Genomic DNA, 19787 nt, shown 5'->3' on the forward strand with positions numbered 1-19787 from the left:
CCTGTTTATCAGTCTGCTTTAACATCATCCATTGTTCAACAGATATTCCCCCAGGGTGATGGGCTTGGTCGGTCATGAAGATTATCTGCTGTTGCTCCCCTTCGTAGCATTCGGTTACCATCTTCGCCGATCGGCCTCACAAGGGGCTGCGCCATTCCTCGGCAGAATTGCCTTGGAGCGACGAATTTTATTTAAAAAAAAAGAGGAGGGCGGACAAAAGGACATTTTTTTTTTTTTTTCTTTTTGTCTTTACTGCTAGAGGCCAAAGGTTGCAAATTGGAAAGCGGATCAATTAATGGATCATGTAAAGCTAACAGGACTAACAAATTCTGGGGCGAATCCAATCAGTCAACATATTCCTGAATAATTACCCGCTGGCGACTCCTCACAGAGAGCCGCCACCCCTCCAACACCCTTATTGCAGCAGGGAGAGTTCTCCTGATGCGTACATTTAAAATGGCGGTGGGGGACTCGGGGCTGGGGGGGTTCCGATGAACCAAATTGAAACAAATTGCTACGCCGCTCCGTTAATAATACATGGCGTGTTTGTCCTTATGTAAGACCAGACAGCGGCTCGGGGGAGAAAGGACTTCAAAGCTGACGGCATCCCGCCGCCACTGCCTGGCTCTCGGTCCTTCCCCTCTGCTCGCACCGGCTTACGCCGACACGGTTTTGAAAGCCCCTCGTACAAGGACGTTCCTTAAAGCGACATTACGTAAATCTAGACACGATGTCCTCCCACGGTGTGACAAGGTTATTTGTTTGGTAGCCATGATTGGAGAGTTTTTTTGGAATTGGGCCTACAAAGGAGTCTGTCCAGACCGATCGCGTGAAATTTCGAACTCGTATGTGCATCCCGGGTCAATGTGATGGAACAATCAGAGGAAGAGTTTGCGCCACTTTCTGCCAAAGGTAGAATTTCATTGTGCGATTTTTTTAGAGTTTCGAGGTGCCGGTTAACGTGCGGATGCTGGTTTGGTGTTAAGAACATCCAAAAGAACCGCTTTGGGGAGCTTGTAACCCCCCCCCCCCATCCCAACCCCAACCGTGAAATATCAGAAATATAAAAATCCGCTCTGTTGATTTTGGCGTGACCATTTCCAGGTCGGAAGATTCCACCGGAACAAATGAACAATGGCGGTGTTCTGGGAACCGAGCTTGGGGGCTCCTTTGAGGGATTCTGTTGCGGTGACTATTATGGCCCTGGATGGAGACACAGTTTGGATCGAAACCAGCCAATCCCAGCTGACACTGTCCGGTAGGCAGGACTCCACCTGGGCCGGCCGCCTATCAATCACAGGATCCCGCATGAAACTCTCTCCGAGTCGTCAATGGAGCTTCTGACGGTTTCTAGGACTGAGCGAGGAAGACGGAGAACCCAGGCAGGAGAACACGGTGAACCAATCAGCTTCTCAAAGGGTTCCACGAAATCTCTACATCACATGGCCTTAAGTGGACGCACCAATGCAACAGAAGCCTTTTTTTTTAGACTCAAGGCATATTTTCCCACTGTTTTTGTTTATTGACAGGAGAAGAAAAAAAAAACTGGATTGGAAAAAACATATATATGTATATATATATACTGCTCAAAAAAATAAAGGGAACACTTGAACAACACAATGTAACTCCAAGTCAATCACACTTCTGTGAAATCATAGTGTCCACTCAGGAAGCAACATAGATTCATTTTGACTTGTTTTAAGGACATTACATCAAAGTTGGATCAGCCTGGAGTTTGTTTTTACACTTTAATTTTGAGTGTGATTCCTAATCAGACCTCCATGGGTTAATGCAATGGATTTCCATTGATCATTTTTGTGTGATTTTGTTGTCGGCACATTCAACTGTGTAAAGAGCAAAGTATTTCATAAGAATATTTCATTCATTTAGATCTAGGATGTGTTTTTTAAGTGTTCCCTTTATTTTTTTGAGCAGTGTATATATATCTAAAAATAAAGGTTATTGAGTCGCCAGGAAGGAAGTTACTCAGAAACTTGTTTTCCCCTCAGACAGGAATAGAACCCCGAGCTGAGGCGGAAAGCATTCGATCCTCTAATGCGTTACCTGAGCGGAGCTGCTTTATGCGTCCGTTGCTGCTGCCGATGTCGACGGGCAGGAAGTCTTTGAACCAGTAGATCTCCGGGTCAGGGTTGCCACTGGCAGCGCAAAGCATGGTGGCGGTGCGCGTTCGCTCCACCACCTTCAGCTGAGGCCCCATGTCGATGGTGGGGAAGCCGTGGGGGATCTGGTCTTCTGCAATGTAAAAAAAAAAAAAAAATGTCTGCCGTGTGAAAAATCAAAGAGGGGAGATATCCGACTCGGCTGTAAATAAATATCGCCAGGGCCACCGGCCATGTCTAATCCCAGCGCGGAATTTCTTGTCACGGATCTTTGTGAACATGAACGAGGGAGATGCTGTCACCCCACCACCACCACCCGCCCACTGCCATACTTGCATAATTCGAAACAGATAATGTGGTCAGATGCAGGTCCTGCCAAATTATAAATAAAATGTAATACCGCGGTGAGGTGGAAAGGCCCTTTCGCTACCCCCTTGAGGACAGAGTGAGGGCCTGTAGAAGGTTGGGTGCTGCTATTGTTGTCAAGTGACATGAAAATTAATCAAACATTATAGGGGCCGGGATATTAGCCCATTTATAGACATTTAGTTTGCTTCATGTCAATAGCATTGTTACTATGCCTTTATTACACTGGGTAATTTGGATTTCCATTGCCTTGAGAGTGGGCAGCCTCTCATATTTAAGCTTGTTTTAACATCAGAAATACCTGTAAAAAAAACAACAAGAAAGCACCAATCCCATGGATCGTCTGATTAGGAGAGAACTATTCGAGGGGGTCTTTTGGTTAAAGCAAGAATACATACATTAACAGTTTGCTAAAGCTTTCAAAGAAGTGCAAATAAAGCTTCTTTTTCTCTTTTTTTTAGATTTCTTCCCCCCTGATCCCTCTGATCTTAAACATCTTGTTGACATTAAAAATGCATAGAAAACAAGAGTTGAGGTCTCGGGAGTTTAACATTTGGAGATTATATATTCCTTCAGGATTAAGGTTTTTACAATGTGGAGCCTTATTTGGAAGGGACATTCTGGAGAGCGGATAAATATTGGCGAGACACAAATGCAGGGAAAATGCGCCTCAAGACATATGGACAGATGATCGGACAGAAAGGAGATATTGTTTGAAATGTCTTCACTTCTCCTCACAATTGAGAGGTTGAATATCTTCATTATTATCATTACTATCAATATTATCATTATTTCTATCAATTTTATTGTTTCTATTCTCTCATTTTCACCATATTTTCTTCTAATAATAGTTATCATCATGGTTATCATAATTATTATTGTTGTTGCTTCATTGGTGTATTATTATTATTGTTTAGTTATTGTTGTTGTTATTATTATTATTTTATTTTATTTTTGCTTATTGTTTGTCTTTTTCAACTTTCCACTTGTGGGACTAATAAAGAATTATGTCATGCTATGCTACACTATGCTATGATAGGTTATGCTAGGCTACTATATTATGTCACATAATATAAGATCACTAACACATATCATATATGTGTAACACATGTCACATAATGGACTTAAATGTACATAGTGTACATTTACAAAAAGTGTACTTCTCTTACCTTACCCTATCCTACGTCATCTTATTTTACCTGATCCCATCCCATCGCATCCCATCCCATCCCATCCCATCCCATCCCATCCCATCCCATCCCATCCTATCCTATCCTATCCTATCCTATCCTATCCTATCCTATCCTACCTTACCTTACCTTATCTTACCTTACCCTATCCTTTCCTGGCCTATCCTAAATCATCATATTGTACTCGGTCTGAAAAGCCTATTCGAAAACATGGCCTCACAAAGGACCCGGGACTCCGGATCAACATTTCTGGTCTGTAATTGGCTCTTGCTCTTGTTAATTGAGTAACACAGCAACATCCTGAGTCGCTCCCAGGGATCGTCTGCGAATGGTCCAAATTTCAGCTGCCAGAATGTGCCCCCCCCCCCCCCCCCCAAAAAAAAAAAAAAAAAGAAAATGAGCATCGCTTGAGACCTTTCTTTTTAATTGCCTTCCTCTGGCTCCCTGTCAAATTTAAAAAGCTGTTTAAACTTCTCGCAGTGCTTGGCTTGCTCAGATGACCTCCACCGGGTATCCTCTACTTGTTAACAATCGAGCTCCTGGCTGTGGGATCAGGATATGACTGGAGCTCAACACCCAGGGTTCAATCTCCGGGCGATCTGCCGAACTAGTGGCTAAACACTATGACCCCCCACCATTACACAGAAGATCTATAAACAACTCAAACACCTGAAGAAGAGCAAAAAAAAAAAAAAAAAAAATTCTCCGTATTTGATTGGATACTCTTTTGAAACATGGAAAAACTGTAATGTTTGCTTCATCCATTCAAGATGCAAAGCCAACTGCGGCTTCCAATCACAGGGCCACATATACCAATGCCATTTATCAATACCTGACATCTGCTTGGACATCACACGAGCTTCATTTATTGCACTGTTAGCTTGTTGCAGAAGCAGTTATTGCACTTAATAAATGTTGTCGATGTGTTAGTGCTAACACCTTATGACTAGCGACCCTCATGGACATGGCGAGGGGAAAAACCCAGTAGATGAGAACGCGAAAATGCTTGCTTGAAGCAAAAGCACTGACCGGTGCCGCATCAGTCCGATTTCTATTCGACGTAACAAATAATTTAGATCGGCTACGTTCTTCGCGATACTGAACGACGTTCCTCTTCCCTTCTGCTTCAGGGAAACAAAAAAACTGAAACACAACAGTTGGACTTTTGCTCAGAATGCACTCGTTGCTGTGATTTTAACATCCCGTTGCAAAACCAGGAGTCTCGACCGGCGGTTACATCTATTTGACTCATGATAGAGATTTGGAACTTTAACGGTTCCAATATGAAGCGGGATATGGAGGGCGAGCGTTAGTAACACCCCCGCGGCCCCCCTCCGACCCAATGAAAACCACATTAGGCCACTTCCTGTTTAACCGCTGAACACGCTCTGTGGTCAATGAGGCCCTATTTCAAATAAATTATCAGCAAATGAACAAAATTAATAGGACAAAAGCCTGCTATGAAATCGGAGCGGGAAAATGACAAATGGCACGGAGGAAACTGCAAATGGAGGCGCTTTAACGCCGGGGAGAACAGCGGCGGGGAAATAATGAGCCCCGGTGTAAAATTACCAAAATGAATGGTCTGTTTTACAGGAGTGAATTGGGCGGCCGGGCCGAGGGGAGAGGGGCATCGGGACAGATCTCCCCGTTGCAGAGCAGGAAGTTCTCAGAGAGTTCTGGTAAGAGGAACACAAACATGAACCCGTCTCTATGGATGAGGAGTCCAATTCCAGACCCCTGTTTTATGAAGAACTCGCCAAACTATCAGCAAATCAAATATGAATATGATATCTCTGTGTAGAAATATCACCATTGTCCATTATTAATATTGTTAATCAGTGGGAGTAAGTGTAGAAGAAGTAGTACTTTATTTTTCTATCTTGGTGTTTACTATATTTAAGTTTTAATACTTGTGATTTTTTTTTTTTTTAATGGGATTTATTTCAAAATGACTTCTCACACCGTTAGTAGGTACTGTGTGACTCAACATATTTTAGTGACTTCGAGGAAATTCTTCAGGTGTTTTCTGGAATTGACTAGTTGGATTGCTGGTGAACTGTCAGTGAAAAACGGAATGTACCATCACCATGGGTGCACTATCACTAGGGACATACCATCAACATGAACACACCAGCGTCACGGGTGCACCATCACCCTGAATGCACCATCACCATGGACGTACCATCACCGTGGATATACCACCACCGTGGACGCTTCCTTACCATGGACCGACCATCACCTTCGGTATACCGCTACCATGGAAGTACCATCACCATGGATGCACCATCACCATGGTTACACCATTACCGTGGACACACCATCATCATTGGTGCATTATCCCCTTGGATGCCCTGTAATGTATACAATCATATTGCTGATGCAAAATCAATATAGATGCATTTTTGCTAGGTTCACCATCACTATGGATCACTATCACCACCATCGGTCCCACAATATAAAAAAATCTCCTGGGCCTGTGCTGGAGACTAATCTTTAGCAAATGGGGAAATTTTAATGATTATTTAAAAGCTGTAGCCTTTAATTCATCCCATATTTTTCCCTTTCTTTATTTTCACTGGCATAATTTGCAAATGCATCTGTCTAACACAAAATATCTATCTAAATATTTATGTATGGTATGGTGATGCCATTAAAATCAACTCATGGAATGCGACAATAGCCCAGACACAGTGTGACGCCTGCTTTCAAAGAAATCACCGTTTTTCGCATGATATGTTCCAGCGAGGGGGCGGGAACGTGCGATGGGTTTCCAATTAAAGGCGCGCTCTGTCTTCGTTTTCAGGAGACACGCGAGCCGTGTCATGTGACATAGCGGGAGCCGTTGCCGCCGGAGCACTGCATTGTGACTGAACTGCGGCAAATCTAATTACTTTTCCTTAGGAGCTTTTGCACCGTGGGATCCAGAGAGCGGCTTCTGCATTTGTGTCGCCAGACTGAAGACGCACACTTCGGTCACGCCCGCAGCCAATAAGCCTCTCTCGTCCAGGATGACACGGCCCCCATTCGGCAGCTTGGACATGCTCCGTGACAAAGGACCAAAGCTGGTTACACATGTAGGACGGCGTCCCTCCCTGGACACCTGGTATCCACGGGTGAGCTTGGGATTCTGAATAAAATTACTTTAAACGCAAAAGCGACGGCCGAATCGCTAAGAAAAACGGAATCAGGGTTGAAAAAAACCACCTGCCGTCACTTTAACTCAATGCTCCCACCTGGAGGAACTGGGAAGACGGCGCCGCAACCAGGGTTTTTACAATCAGTTCTGTAATGGACTCCTGTTCGTAAAAAAAGGTTACAACGCCGGTTAAATCGCATTTTTTTCCGACCGAAAGATGTCTTTATCGCGCCGACCAATCGTTGCAATCTGATGTGTTAATGAAGTGCTCACGTGATTCGCTGTTGCAGGGTTTGCCCAAAAAAGGAGGTCCTCTTTAAAAAGAGTGCCAGTAAAAAGGCACATCAGGCCTTTCTGGAGCTGAACTAATCTACCCTTTAAATGAAATAAAGTTTATAGCAAGCCGTGTCGAGTGTTGGTTCACCTAATTTGTCATGACCGCCCTCCTTCCTGTCATGACAGTTTAATTAATGAGCTATTATACCATATTATTGGCCATATTTTTAAACACTTACTGGCTGGTGTCTGCGTCTTCCCAGTGTTGTTGCGGTGACGGAAATTTACAAAAAAATTGCACCTTATTAAAAGTAATATCAGCAGTATTACGGTACTGGTATCTGAATATCGACATAAATTGCCAGCTTGCCGGGAGACAGGATCTCTTTGAATTACTCGTGTGGTAATGGAATCTCCGTATTTTTCTAAATGCCAAGACTTTTAATTTTTAATGTGCTAGTTCATCAATCTCGCCCCAGGGTTCCTTCACAGGTACCTTGTTCTTTTCAGACGTTTCCTCAGAAACCTTCAAAAAAGGTGTACAAGGAGCTTCTACATGTGCTCCAGACCAAAGCACGAATTTTTATCTTTTTGTTTTGTTTGGGCAGTGCAGAACAGCTGTGTCCTGCAGTTTGCTTCCCCAATAGGACTGAAGGACTTCTGTACATCTGATTTTTTTTAGTATTTTATTTTTAATTATTATTAATATAATTAGGCACAAACACAACAGCAACGGTGATGATAATAATAATAATAAATATTTATTAATGAATTATATTTATTTTTGATTGTATTAGTATTTTTTGTTTCCTTTATAATATTTTTTTTTTTCTCTGCTTTAAACATGATTCCTGTCAAGTATGCTGGGACTACTCATCTAAGCATTGGGTATTGTGGAATGGAAAACTGAAAGAATAAAATCAAATAATCTCAAATTAAAGACAAAAAAGAAATAAAATGAAACAAAATAAAAGAAGGAAAAAAAACAAAATAAAACATAACTTCTAAAATGAACAGCATTTCAGCTTGATGTAACACAGCAAAGAGGCAGTGAACAAATATACCATAAATTAAAATTGATACATAAATAAATAAATGCCTCCACGTTGTCCTCAGTTGCTCTTGCTGTGAGTAACTCTCATCAACAAGTGTCCTGTCTCGCACTGCTCACTGTAAAAGAGTGCATTAGCGCCGTCTTCTAATGTGCTAATGTTTAATATTTCTTCCATTCTTGTCGTCACTGAGCCACTGTCAGGTTGTTTTTGGGGGGCTCTCAATGTTTTCCCAAGTGAAAACCTGTTGTTTTAATGGACATGTAAATAAAACATAAGTGCGACCTCACTGGATTGGTGTGAGATTTAGAGAATTTGCCAATTTGGAGTTCGGCTATCAGATATCATCCATTAAGACATGAGGGGAAAAGACAAGCTCCTTTAAGGAACAAATATTTTTTCAAATCCCTTGTTTAAAACAGTACTCTGAACTGGATTATTTTGAATATATTGCTTTTACTTTACTAAGAGGTGAGGTAACTGATCAGCTGTCAATTAAGAGGCTGGACACATTTAACCACTGGCTGCCTCATTCAAAGCTACGGACAGTAAGGGGTGGCCAAAGTCTGCTAACATAAAGAGCTGATAAACACGCCTGCGTCTCCATGGCAATGGACATTTATATGCTTATCTACAGCAGGACAGCGTTGAGGCCCCTTTTTGCTAAATACAATGTACGTTAACAGTTGCGTCTCTCTCAAACAATATCAAATGTCACCGGACGCATACTTCCAATGCTCCTGTTGATGTAGTTTTTAAGAGATTCATCCATTAGAGAGCGGCGCAGAGTCCAGAGTTCACTCTCGAGCTGACAGAAAGAAAGGCAGCGCAGCAGACGGCGGTTGTCCGCGCCCATTAAAAACGTGGCGGCATGATGATGGAGATTTCTTCTCCCTAGTTTTACCGACGCCATGTCGTCTTATTCTTCTCTGCTGCTTTTACTGGTTGGCTTCTCTGAGTTTACGCTTCAACATTTGAGTTTGCCTTTGGGCAACTCCTTGCAATATTAGAATGAAGGGAGCTGAAGTGATGCTGCTGGTTTGATATCTGACGTATCAAACAGAAAGGCTTTCCTTTTGTTGCTGCTTGAAAAAAATATACAACCCTGTTCTTCTCTTTGAATTTGGGCTTTGATTTCGCGTTTTCTCCTGACACATTTCGGTCCACATTGTAAACATCATGACCGCTAAGTATACTAATGCTACGTTACACATGTTTCAAGGGGAACGCACCATCGGGTGTGTTATGGAAAGCTGGAATGACCCCGCCAACCCTAATGTGCCTAAAACTCAAATATATCGACAAACCCATGGCGAAACTGACTCATACAGTTCATCCAATTAAATTCAAGCAACAACATACTTCCTGGTTTGTCAAGTGCGCCGCTACTGCCCCCGGAGGCAGTTTTAGCCAAACAGACATGAGGCTACGGGACTATCAGGCCATATAAGTATATCGAGCTGTGTAAAAGTACAATATTGAACATCAATTCATCAATATATCATTAAAACAGCCCTGTTCCCTACACATCATTAGCCAGTGAAGACCATTTTTAATATCTGACAAAAGGTTGTAAAATACCTCTATCTGTGCTGCTATCTAGAAAATCCACATGTATTATTAATGTAGAAAAAAATAAAAGGGCAAGGAGGGGGTGCATTGCTAGGATTGTCTCTGAATCCAAAAGTCGTTCTTTTATTTTCATTTCTTTTTGTTCCTATTTTTTAATGTGGTAATTGCTAGATGCCGCCTGCTCATCATTATTCATGAAATGTTTGGTTGATCAGCGTGTGGCAAGGATGTTGTTTTCTAATCGTTATTCATGAAGAACACGCGGATCGCTGAGAAACCGATGCCGAAGCGTTCGCCACGGCAGTCAATCCCCCCCCAACACACACACACACACACACACACACACACACAACCCACCCTCCCCCAAACCCTGGTTTGGACAGAGCCTAGGAAAAGCCCTTCCCGATGCGCTCCGCCAGTGTTCTCCAATCAGCGGCGGATTTCAGCGAAATCACAAAGCTGGGAGAAAAAATAAATTAGCTTAACGGGGAATCCTGATAAGAAAACAGCGAGGAACGCGACGAAAAAAAAAAAGGCAAAGACATGAAGGCTTTTGGCAGTAACAGGAAAGCAAGGAGCAGACTTGTGTTCCTTCCCGGGCCGGATTATTCATTTATTGCCCGGGGTGAACCCGAGGGCACCAGTCGAGATGACAAATGTTTTAAATTGCTGGTCTTCCCTCCGGCACAAAGCAAGCCGAAGAGATGCAAAAAAGGGCACCAATGGATGAGATGTCTGGGACGGGTGGCTGAGAAGTACTGAGGGATCTTTTTGGTTGTATCCAAATATCCAAAACATACCAAGCATCCTCCAAAACATCCCTTGAAAATTAAAAAAAAAAAAAGGAATAGAAATAATTAAACAGGATGAAATACCTGAGAAAAATTCTCAAAATAAGTAAACCAGTAAAATTATGATCAGGAAACAGCTCAAATTACCTAGAGTAAAAAAAAGAATTGTATGTGTATAAAAAAATTTAAAAATCCTGGTAAAAAAAACAAGATTCCAATCCAAAGAAAAACACTCAATCTTCCTCTTCTTCTTTCTGCTTTTCCCTTCAGGGGTCGCCACAGCGAATCAACTTTCTCCATCTAACCCTATTCTCTGTATCCTCCTCTCTCACACCAACTACCTTCATATCCTCCCTCACTAAGTACATAAATCTTCTCTTTGGTCTTCCTTAAGACCTCTTGCCTGGCAGCTCCAATTCCAGCATCCATCTACCAATATATTCTCTATCCCTTGTCTGTACATGACCCAACCATCTCATTCTGGCTTCTCTGACCTTCAATCCAAAACATCTAACACATGGTGTTCCTCTGATAGACTCATTCCTGATCCTATCCATCCTGGTCACTCCCAAAGAGAACCTAAACATCTTCATCTCTGCAACCTCTAGTTCTGCCTCCAGTCTTTTTGTCATTGTAACAGTTTCTGGTCCATACATCATCGCTGGTCTCACCACTGTCTTGGACACCTTTCCTTTTATTCTGGCCGATAGTCTTCTATCACATAGTACCCCTGACACTTTTCTCCACCCATTCTAGCCTGCTTGGATCAGTCTCTTCACCTCTTTTCCACACTCTCTGTTGCTCTGGACTGTTGACCCCAAGTACCTGAAATCCTACAGTTTCTTGATCTCCACTCCCTGTAGCCTCACCGTTCCACCTGAGTTCCTCTCATTCACACACATATATTCTGTCTTGCTGTGACTAACTTTCATTCTTCTCCTTTCCAGAGCAAACGTCCACCTCTCTAGATTTTCCTCTACCTGTTGTCTGCTCTCACTACAGATCACAATGTCATCTGCAAACATGGAGATTCCATGGAGATTTCTGTCTAACCACATCTGTCAGCCTGTCCATCACCATTGCGAACAAGAAGGGGCTCAGAGCTGATTCCTGATGGAGTCCCACCTTCGCCTTAAACTTCTCTGTTACCCGTACAGCACTATGTGCCACTGTCTCACAGCTAGCATACATGTCCTGCACCAGTTTAACATACTTCTCTGCCACTCCAGACTTCCTTATACAATACCAAAGCTCCTCTTTCGGGACCCTGTCATATGCTTTTTCTAAGTCTACAAAAACACAGTGCAGCTCCCTCTGGCCTTCTCTGTACTTCTCTATCAGCATTCTCACGCAAATACTGCATAGTAGTACTCTTTCTATGCATAAAGCCATACTGCTGGTCACAAATGCTAACTTCTGCTCTCAATCTGCTTTCCACTACTCTTTCCCATAACTTCATTGTATGGCTCATCAACTTTATCCCTCTGCAGTTGCCGCAATTCTGCACATCACCTTTATTCTTAAAGATAGGCACAATTTCACATTGTCTCCATTCTTTCGGCATCTTCTCACTCTCTAAGATCCTGTTGAATAATTGAGTCAGAAAATCTACCTCTGCCTCTCCTAGACACTTCCACACCTCCATGGGTATATCATCAGGACCAACTGCTTTTCCACTCTTCATCCTCTTCAATGCCTTCCTCACTTCACTTTTACTAATTTGTGCTACTTTGACGTCTACAATATATACCTCTACCCTTGCCTCACTTTCATTTTCCCCATTCATCAGCTCTTCAAAGTACTCTTTCCATCTTCCCATCACTCTTCTAGCATCTGTCAATACATTTCTCTCTCTATCCTTAATCACGCGGACCTGTTGTACATCCTTTCCATCACTATCTCTCTGTTTCACCAACCTGTATAGATCATTATCACCCTCCTTACTATCCAACCGAGCGTACAAGTCATCGTACGCCCTTTGTTTTGCCTTGGCTACCTCTGTCTTTACCTCACGTTGTATCTCCCTGTACTCTTGTCTGTTCTCTTCAGTCCTCTCAGTATCCCACTTCTTCTTTGCTAACCGCTTTCTCTGTATATACTCCTGCACTTCCTCATTCCACCACCAAGTCTCTACTTTCCTTCCAGATGACACACCAAGTGGCCTCCTACCTGTCTCCCTGATAACACTACCTGTTGTCCAATCATCTGGAAGCTCACCCTGACCACCTAGACCCTTTCTCAACTCCTCCCAGAAAACCATACAACACTCCTCCCTTTTCGGCTTCCACCACTTTGTCCTCTGCTCTGCCTTTGTCCTCATGATCTCCCTTGTCACCAAAGTCGTCCTACAAACCACCATCCTATGCTGTCTGGCTACACTCTCACCTACAACTTCTTTGAAGTCACTGATCTCTTTCAGGTTACCTCATCTATTCAAGATGTAGTCTACCTGCGTGCTCCTACCTCTGCTCTTATAAGTTACCCTATGTTCCTGTTTTTTTCTGGAAATATTAAGCAAAATAATAAACGAAATCTAGAAAGCGTATATTAAGGAAACATTATTTTATCTGATATTGTGTTGAAACACGAAATGTATAAAAATGAATAATAAGTAAATAAAGCGATGGACTTAGTCACCTCATCATGTTATTTGTGTTTGTGTTGTAGCATAAAATAGATGAACAAACACTCCACTCATCACTTCATCATTAGGGACTGGCCCTTGGTGAGGCTATCGCCACTGTTTTATTGGTTGCTTTAGGAATGGCCAATCAATCCCTCTCAAGAAATGCTTGAGACCCTGGGAAAAAAATGAAAACAAAAATAAAAATAAATGCTCCTATTACTTCTCTTTCTGGAATGGAGGACTGGAGTGATTGGGGTTGACGTGAACCGCGGCGCTGAACTGGATCATCAGATAGCGGTTTCCCGTTCTGCGCAATCTCTCACCATACCCGCCGGCCGTTTGACGTCACCCCTCTCTGGAAAGAGTGAGTAACGCCGAGGCCTGTTCCTTCGACCCAGATACGGCCCGCTTTTCCTCCCAGCTGGCCTTGATTCGCCCCGCTTAGCATCGCCGGGCTATTTCATATGAAAATTTCCAACGGACCACGGAGCAGACGTTGCCGCACACTCACTCCGTCAGCCGAGGACAACCATCAACAGGATTCGATAAATGTCCTAAGCACAGCAAAGTCCTGCTTTGCGGCAACATTTTTAATGAAAAGCCCAATCTGATGGTGCCATTTCTGTCCTGTGAAGAAACCTGTCCCTTTTTCAGTTTAGCGGCTGGAGATGAGAGTATACGAATTTGGGGTCGGGCCAGCGGATCTGTGGATTGGATTTAATCCAAGATCGTGCAGATTAACATTGTAGCATTCTAGCTAGTGAATTACAGTGCTGCACCAGGGCTGCAAATACAAAAAAAAAAGGAAATGTATCGAAAAACCTCCAAAAGGGCCAAAAAATCTGGACATTTAATCACAATTCTTGGAAGCTGCTTATAACAGCTTATAGATTGTTAACTAATGATCACTCCAAGGTGGTAGCCTACTATCGGGGGAGCGTCGCGAGCATCTGGCCCCGCTCCTCGGGTCATGGTGTCCCCATAATTGGGGACAATACTTGTTTTCAACGCGAAGCGCAGGTGGGTCCGGATGGGCCCGGCTGATCCGGTTCCACAACAAAGGAGGCGAGTTGTCAGCTGTGAGGCCAAAGTAATCACGCACGCAGCCAGCAGTATCGATCAGCGATGCAATCAAGCGTCTCGCAGGTGGATTATGGTCATTCTGTGCTGAGGGAGCATAAAGACCGCGCTTATCCCCTCCTTAAGTTGAATTAAAGTTTAACACACTCCTATGGGCTGTAAAAGTAGTCCGACACTCTCCTCCTCCCACAATCCCCGGTTTCAGGCCGATGGGGTGGCGGCAGGGTTTGTTTGCGCAGAGCTTACTGGCGCATCGTCACGGCTTGTTCGGGCTCCAGCTGCGCTCACATTCCGCCCATGATGCCGCTGGAACGGCTCAGAGAGATGGGGGGAGGGGGAGGTGTGTGTGCGCTCGTGTGTGTGTGTGTGTGTGTGTGTGTGTGTTCGTGGGGGTGACATGTGGAGGTAAACCAAAAGAACAAGTCTGCAAACTCATTAGCCACAAGGTGCTTTGTAAACAGGAAACAATTTGCTCATGTTTTTGGACCCCATTCACCCCTTTCAGCCAAACTGCTAAAAAATGAAAACAAACTGGATATGAATTGGTCTTGCTTTTGACCTTTGACATTTATCACACTTACGTTCACGGCCACCAAATATGATTCATAGACTTAATTAGAAAGAAGCAGCTGCGAAGCAGCTGCAGAGCAGCGATTTCTTTACCTTAATTTCTATTCTATTTATTTGTATTTGTATAAAAAAGAAAAAAAAAATGCGGTTTGTGTCTTTGTCCCTCATTATACTGTAAAAATAGAAAAATAAATAAAAAACACCTAGCGACCAGTTTTTTTTTCCTTTAGCACACAGCCTAACCGCATGCTACCTCAAAAGTCTCCAGCCAAAACATTTTTCTACATCATGCACTGCACTGCCCCAAGTGGACCAAAATGGAACAGCACACTCAGTTCGAGTACACAAAAATGGCCCATTTTCGACAAAGTTAAGCTACTCAATCTGCTTATTTATTTTCATTAATTTCCCCGGGAGCGTAAATAACATTCTAGCCACCATATCTAGCAACACAGCAGATGGGTTGAGCTTCTTTTCTAATACAGAGCGTTGGTTGTTTCCATGGGAAAATGGTCAGTTTTAAAGGCCGTCAGCCTGTCTTTGTACGCTTGTCATCCAATCACAGCAGCTGCACTTTTTGGAACACCAGATCGAGATTCCCGACTTCGCAGAAAGACTGATGTGACATTTTCCCTAACGTTCACGCAAAACTGCCCGGACGTGATAATATCTGGATTGAAATGATGGCGCTGTCTCCCCTCCTAAAAAAAGGGGGGGGGGCAGCGATGGATTGTCCGCCATTGCATCCATTTAAGGGCGATATATTCATAAAGGAATTATAGTTCCATAATGATACACTTTCAATAAACTAGAACAAATTAAAAACACTGCTCAAAAAAATAAAGGGAACAATTAAAAAATACATCCTAGATCTAAATGAATGAAATATTCTTATGAAATACTTTGCTCTTTACACAGTTGAATGTGCTGACAACAAAATCACACAAAAATGATCAATGGAAATCAATTGTATGGAGGTCTGGATTAGGAATCACACTCAAAATTAAAGTGTAAAAACAAACTCCAGGCTGATCCAACTTTGATGTAATGTCCTTAAAACAAGTCAAAATGAATCTGTGTTGCTTCCTGAGTGGACACTATGATTTCACAGAAGTGTGATTGCCTTGGAGTTACATTGTGTTGTTCAAGTTTTCCCTTAATTTTTTTGAGCAGTATATATTAGCAAAAATCGCTACTTGTGGTGTGGTGTGGCGGGGAAAACAGGTGCCGTCGCTTAGGAGGGTTGAGAGCCAAGGGTCGACCATGGTGGTGGCGGTGGGGGGATTTGCGGGCCTCCTGCAGACGAACAGGCTTCTCTGCAGCCTGACACTGCAGAGAGTGGGGGTGGGTCGGGGATCGGTTACACGAAGGACGTTCCCAGGCGGGCTGTGGCTGCGAGGGAATAACTTTTGGACGCTAAACAATGGTTTCCCAGGACTGGGAAGGGTTTTCGTCTGAAACCCGAGACGGCTTCGTTTTGCGCCGCTGTGGGGCCGATACGCTCCCCATGTGTAAAGGATACACACGGCGGCCCCTCGCCATGACAACTCTTGGCTTATAGTTTCTGTCAACCCCCGATGCGCAGCGACACCCGATCCCCTGGTGTCATTTTTTTTTTTTTTTTATAGCCTCTGATTGTAACACAGAGGATCAAAAAAATAAAAATGTCAGAAAAAAAAGAAAAAAAAAAAAAAAAACACGAGCTACATTCCTCTTAGGCGTCAGACGTAGTCAATAATCAACCCCTTCAATGCCTGTAAAGCGATCCCAGGCACACCCACTCGCACTGAGAGATGCCCTCCGGTTGTTTGTCTGCGTGCACGTCATATACCCTTCCCCAGAATGTCAATACTTAACAGTTAGCATCGCCTGAAACCCCCTGCATTCAAAAAATCTTATTTAAAAAAACCTCCACAGGAAGTTTCATTATCCCCTGGATAATGAAAAAAAAAAAAAAAAAAAGTCAGAAAGAGGCGTCGATCGACATTAAACCCCAAAACTTCGCTCGCTCCGATATGTTTCGCACAATCATGGTCCTAAATACTGGCCGGTTGTATTTTGACGCTCATGGAACTTGTTTATCACCGCTGAGAAATTAGTCAGCACCCCCAAAAATAGTCAGCGGGTTACATAAAGACCTTGCGTGGAGGTGTGAATGATAGGGTGAATGGTCGGATGTCTCTCTCTGCACGCCCCCTGTGATCAACGGGGTGACATGTTTAACTTTTGCTTCTAAATGTCTTGCTGGGAATTAAGCTTCCAGACGATGAATAAATGAACCAGTGAATGTTCAGAGAGCCGCGGTTTCTGGAGCAGTCGTTAGCAGCGGCGCCGGCGAAACGATCACGACCAAGTTTGTTGGCGTTGACGACCTCGTCCCCCCGCGGACGTAAAAGCGCCTCCTTTGATATTTTTACGTCTTTAAAGAGGTTTTTGTTCCGCAGATCTGACAGCTGACAGCTGCCACGGAGGGCCGACTTCTTTTCTCTCTACGGTGCTTTTCAAGGCCACTGCTTTATCTGACAGATGTTTGAATGCAAAGAAAAGCTGTGGAAAACCACGCCAGGCGTCTGTTTGTTTATCGGTTTGTCTTAAATGTTGCGGTTACGACAACGCAATCGACATTGTTTTTATACGGGTTTTAACAATATTTCAGGTTTACAACAAAACGATGTGCTCTACACAATGGGAGAGGAATATTCCGGCACAGAGAACAGCTCCATGTGGGATGAACGAGTTCACTAGCATCACCGGGCAACGGCAGAACTGGAACCTCTTTTTGGTTTTGACTCCAAAGCTACTGGATAAACACTCTAGCATGTGGAGGACAGAGTCAGGCCTTGACCGCCGCTACTGTCCTGATGCCAGCTGGTTTTTGGTGCATGATAGGCGCGAGCCCCCCCTCCTCTGAGCCAGTAGCACGACCAGTGACACCAGCCAGGAAGAGGGAACCATGCCAGAGGCTTGGATTGAACCACCAATGATCTCTTGAGGAGCCTCTGTCGCCTCTGGAGAGCTTGAGTCTCAATACCTGTTCGTAGATAGTGGATGACAACTAGTATCCACAGAAATGTAGAAATATTTGTCCAACATTTTAATAACTAATGTCTTTATCATTATTACTACGGATTATGCGGACGAAGCATGTTGTCCTGGTACCGGCTTGGGTGATTTCAGATTACTAGCAGCCGTTCATAGCAATTATAGAACTAACCAACCAATTTAAACCAGAGGAAAAGGGGGCTAGAACGGCCAATCCGAGACAGAATACAAAACCTAGTATTTGCTGCGCAGCATGCTGTGTAGTACGTGACAAAGAAATGTATAGTATAATAAAGGTCACTGCAACAACAGGCAGCATCGGCTCAGAGGTTGATGCCTAAATTTCCAGAGTTAGCGATTTTTTCTTTACCAACAACAAGCGATTCAGGAGTTGGGTACCAATGTAGCAGGAAGGGCACAGACCTGTTTGCTACAACATAACTCAACACCAGCAGAGAAAGCGTTCAAAGAATTTATTGAGGCTCTGGCAGAGGGTGAACAGTTCGGGATAGCAGAACGTAGATGAAGCAGGGGAATCAGAGACAGACAGGGTCAGTTTCGGGAGGTCTCCCATGCCAAACAAAGCAACTTATCCACCGGGAGGGGAAAGAAGATGACCCAGCGACTAGTGGGACCGGAAGCGAAGCTTTCAGATCTGCGTTGATGGCCTGCTATAAGCAGCAGCTGCACAGGTGGGCCGAAGCAGCAGACGAGGTGGAACCACCGTAAAAAGCTCCGTGAACCGTGACAACCAAGGCAAGTTTTATGCTGGCATTCAAATTAGCGTTTAGCTGTGCTTTCATACCTCCCAAAGACAGCACAAAAGATGCTAAAGCTACATATGTGAGCAGACATGCTCATGAACACCAAGTGCATCACAGATCCAGGTCAACTGACCAACATCTCGGCTCCATCCTGATATCCTTGTATCACAACAATACCAACTCCAGACTCCACTGGCAAAAAAGGAAGATCAGAACATGCGTTTCTCTACTGTGTTATGAAATCATGCATTTAGAAAACAATTTGTACAATGAGCCTTGCATATTCATGTTTTGCTAAAAGGCCTAAGCCTTTCATTTTATTTAATTTTACATGTACCCCCCCCCCCCCCCCCCCCCGGCAACACACAAATTAATGAATGGAAAATTAATGGCTGAATATTGATAAGAAAAAATAAATTACAAATAAATAAATAAATGAATAAGATGAAAAAAAAAAAAATACTAAAAATGAGATAAACTGAAAGACATCTAAAAGAAGCTAGCAGTTCCATTTTGTGTCTGTATTGCTGAAGAACCATATAGTGGCTGAACATTTATATATATATACATAGCCAAGCCTGTTATTTTTTTCTTCTTTTTTTTTTTTTTTAAGAATAAACAAGCTTTGGATGAATGCCTCCATATCAGACAGTCAAGGCACGCTGGCGCATGTATATGTATATGTATGTATATATATATATATATATATATATATATAAATACATAGACTACATCTATTCATTAAGAGCAAACCAGCTACACATACAACTCGATGTTTGAAATTTTAATGTTGTACTTGATTGGAATGTCAGACAAACTACGTATAAAGTGACTCATTTGTTAGACCAAACATTTCAAACACAGCGGCTTGATGAATAATTCAGCCTTAGAAAATAGAGACGATACACAAAGTAAAGGGTGTGTGTTGGCCGAAAAAAATTGGACACACTCAGTTATTCTGAGATTACTGATTAGCTGTTACACATTTACTTTTGAAGTTGTAAAACATTTGAATTCACAGCTGGCTGAGAGCTACTGAAATTGATCGTCATTGAATTGTATTGATTTTTGATTATGACATTGATTTAGTTCTTTTTAAATGCGCTGATATTGGACAAGGTACTTGCAGAAGGTCTTGATGAAACTGTCTTAAAAATATGCTGCTAAAAAATTACTAAATCAAAAACAAAAAATGATAC

General features: G+C 43.0%; 1 protein-coding gene across 10 annotated transcripts in view; it reads right to left on the reverse strand.

The window, feature by feature from the left end:
• ptprfa (protein tyrosine phosphatase receptor type Fa) overlaps positions 1–19787 on the reverse strand; it is a 316636-nt gene that overhangs the window by 202049 nt on the left and 94800 nt on the right. For all 10 annotated transcript variants that reach the window (XM_086146258.1, XM_086146275.1, XM_086146249.1 and 7 more), the window contains exon 5: positions 2065–2253. In XM_086146258.1, coding sequence (XP_086002384.1) covers positions 2065–2253 — 189 coding nt within the window. The remainder of the gene's footprint in view (positions 1–2064; positions 2254–19787) is intronic.

The sequence above is a fragment of the Fistularia commersonii genome, chromosome 1 (genome assembly GCF_037954325.1).
Source record: "Fistularia commersonii isolate RoL2024-O1a breed Wild chromosome 1, RoL_Fcom_v1.0, whole genome shotgun sequence".
NCBI classification, from domain to species: domain Eukaryota; kingdom Metazoa; phylum Chordata; class Actinopteri; order Syngnathiformes; family Fistulariidae; genus Fistularia; species Fistularia commersonii.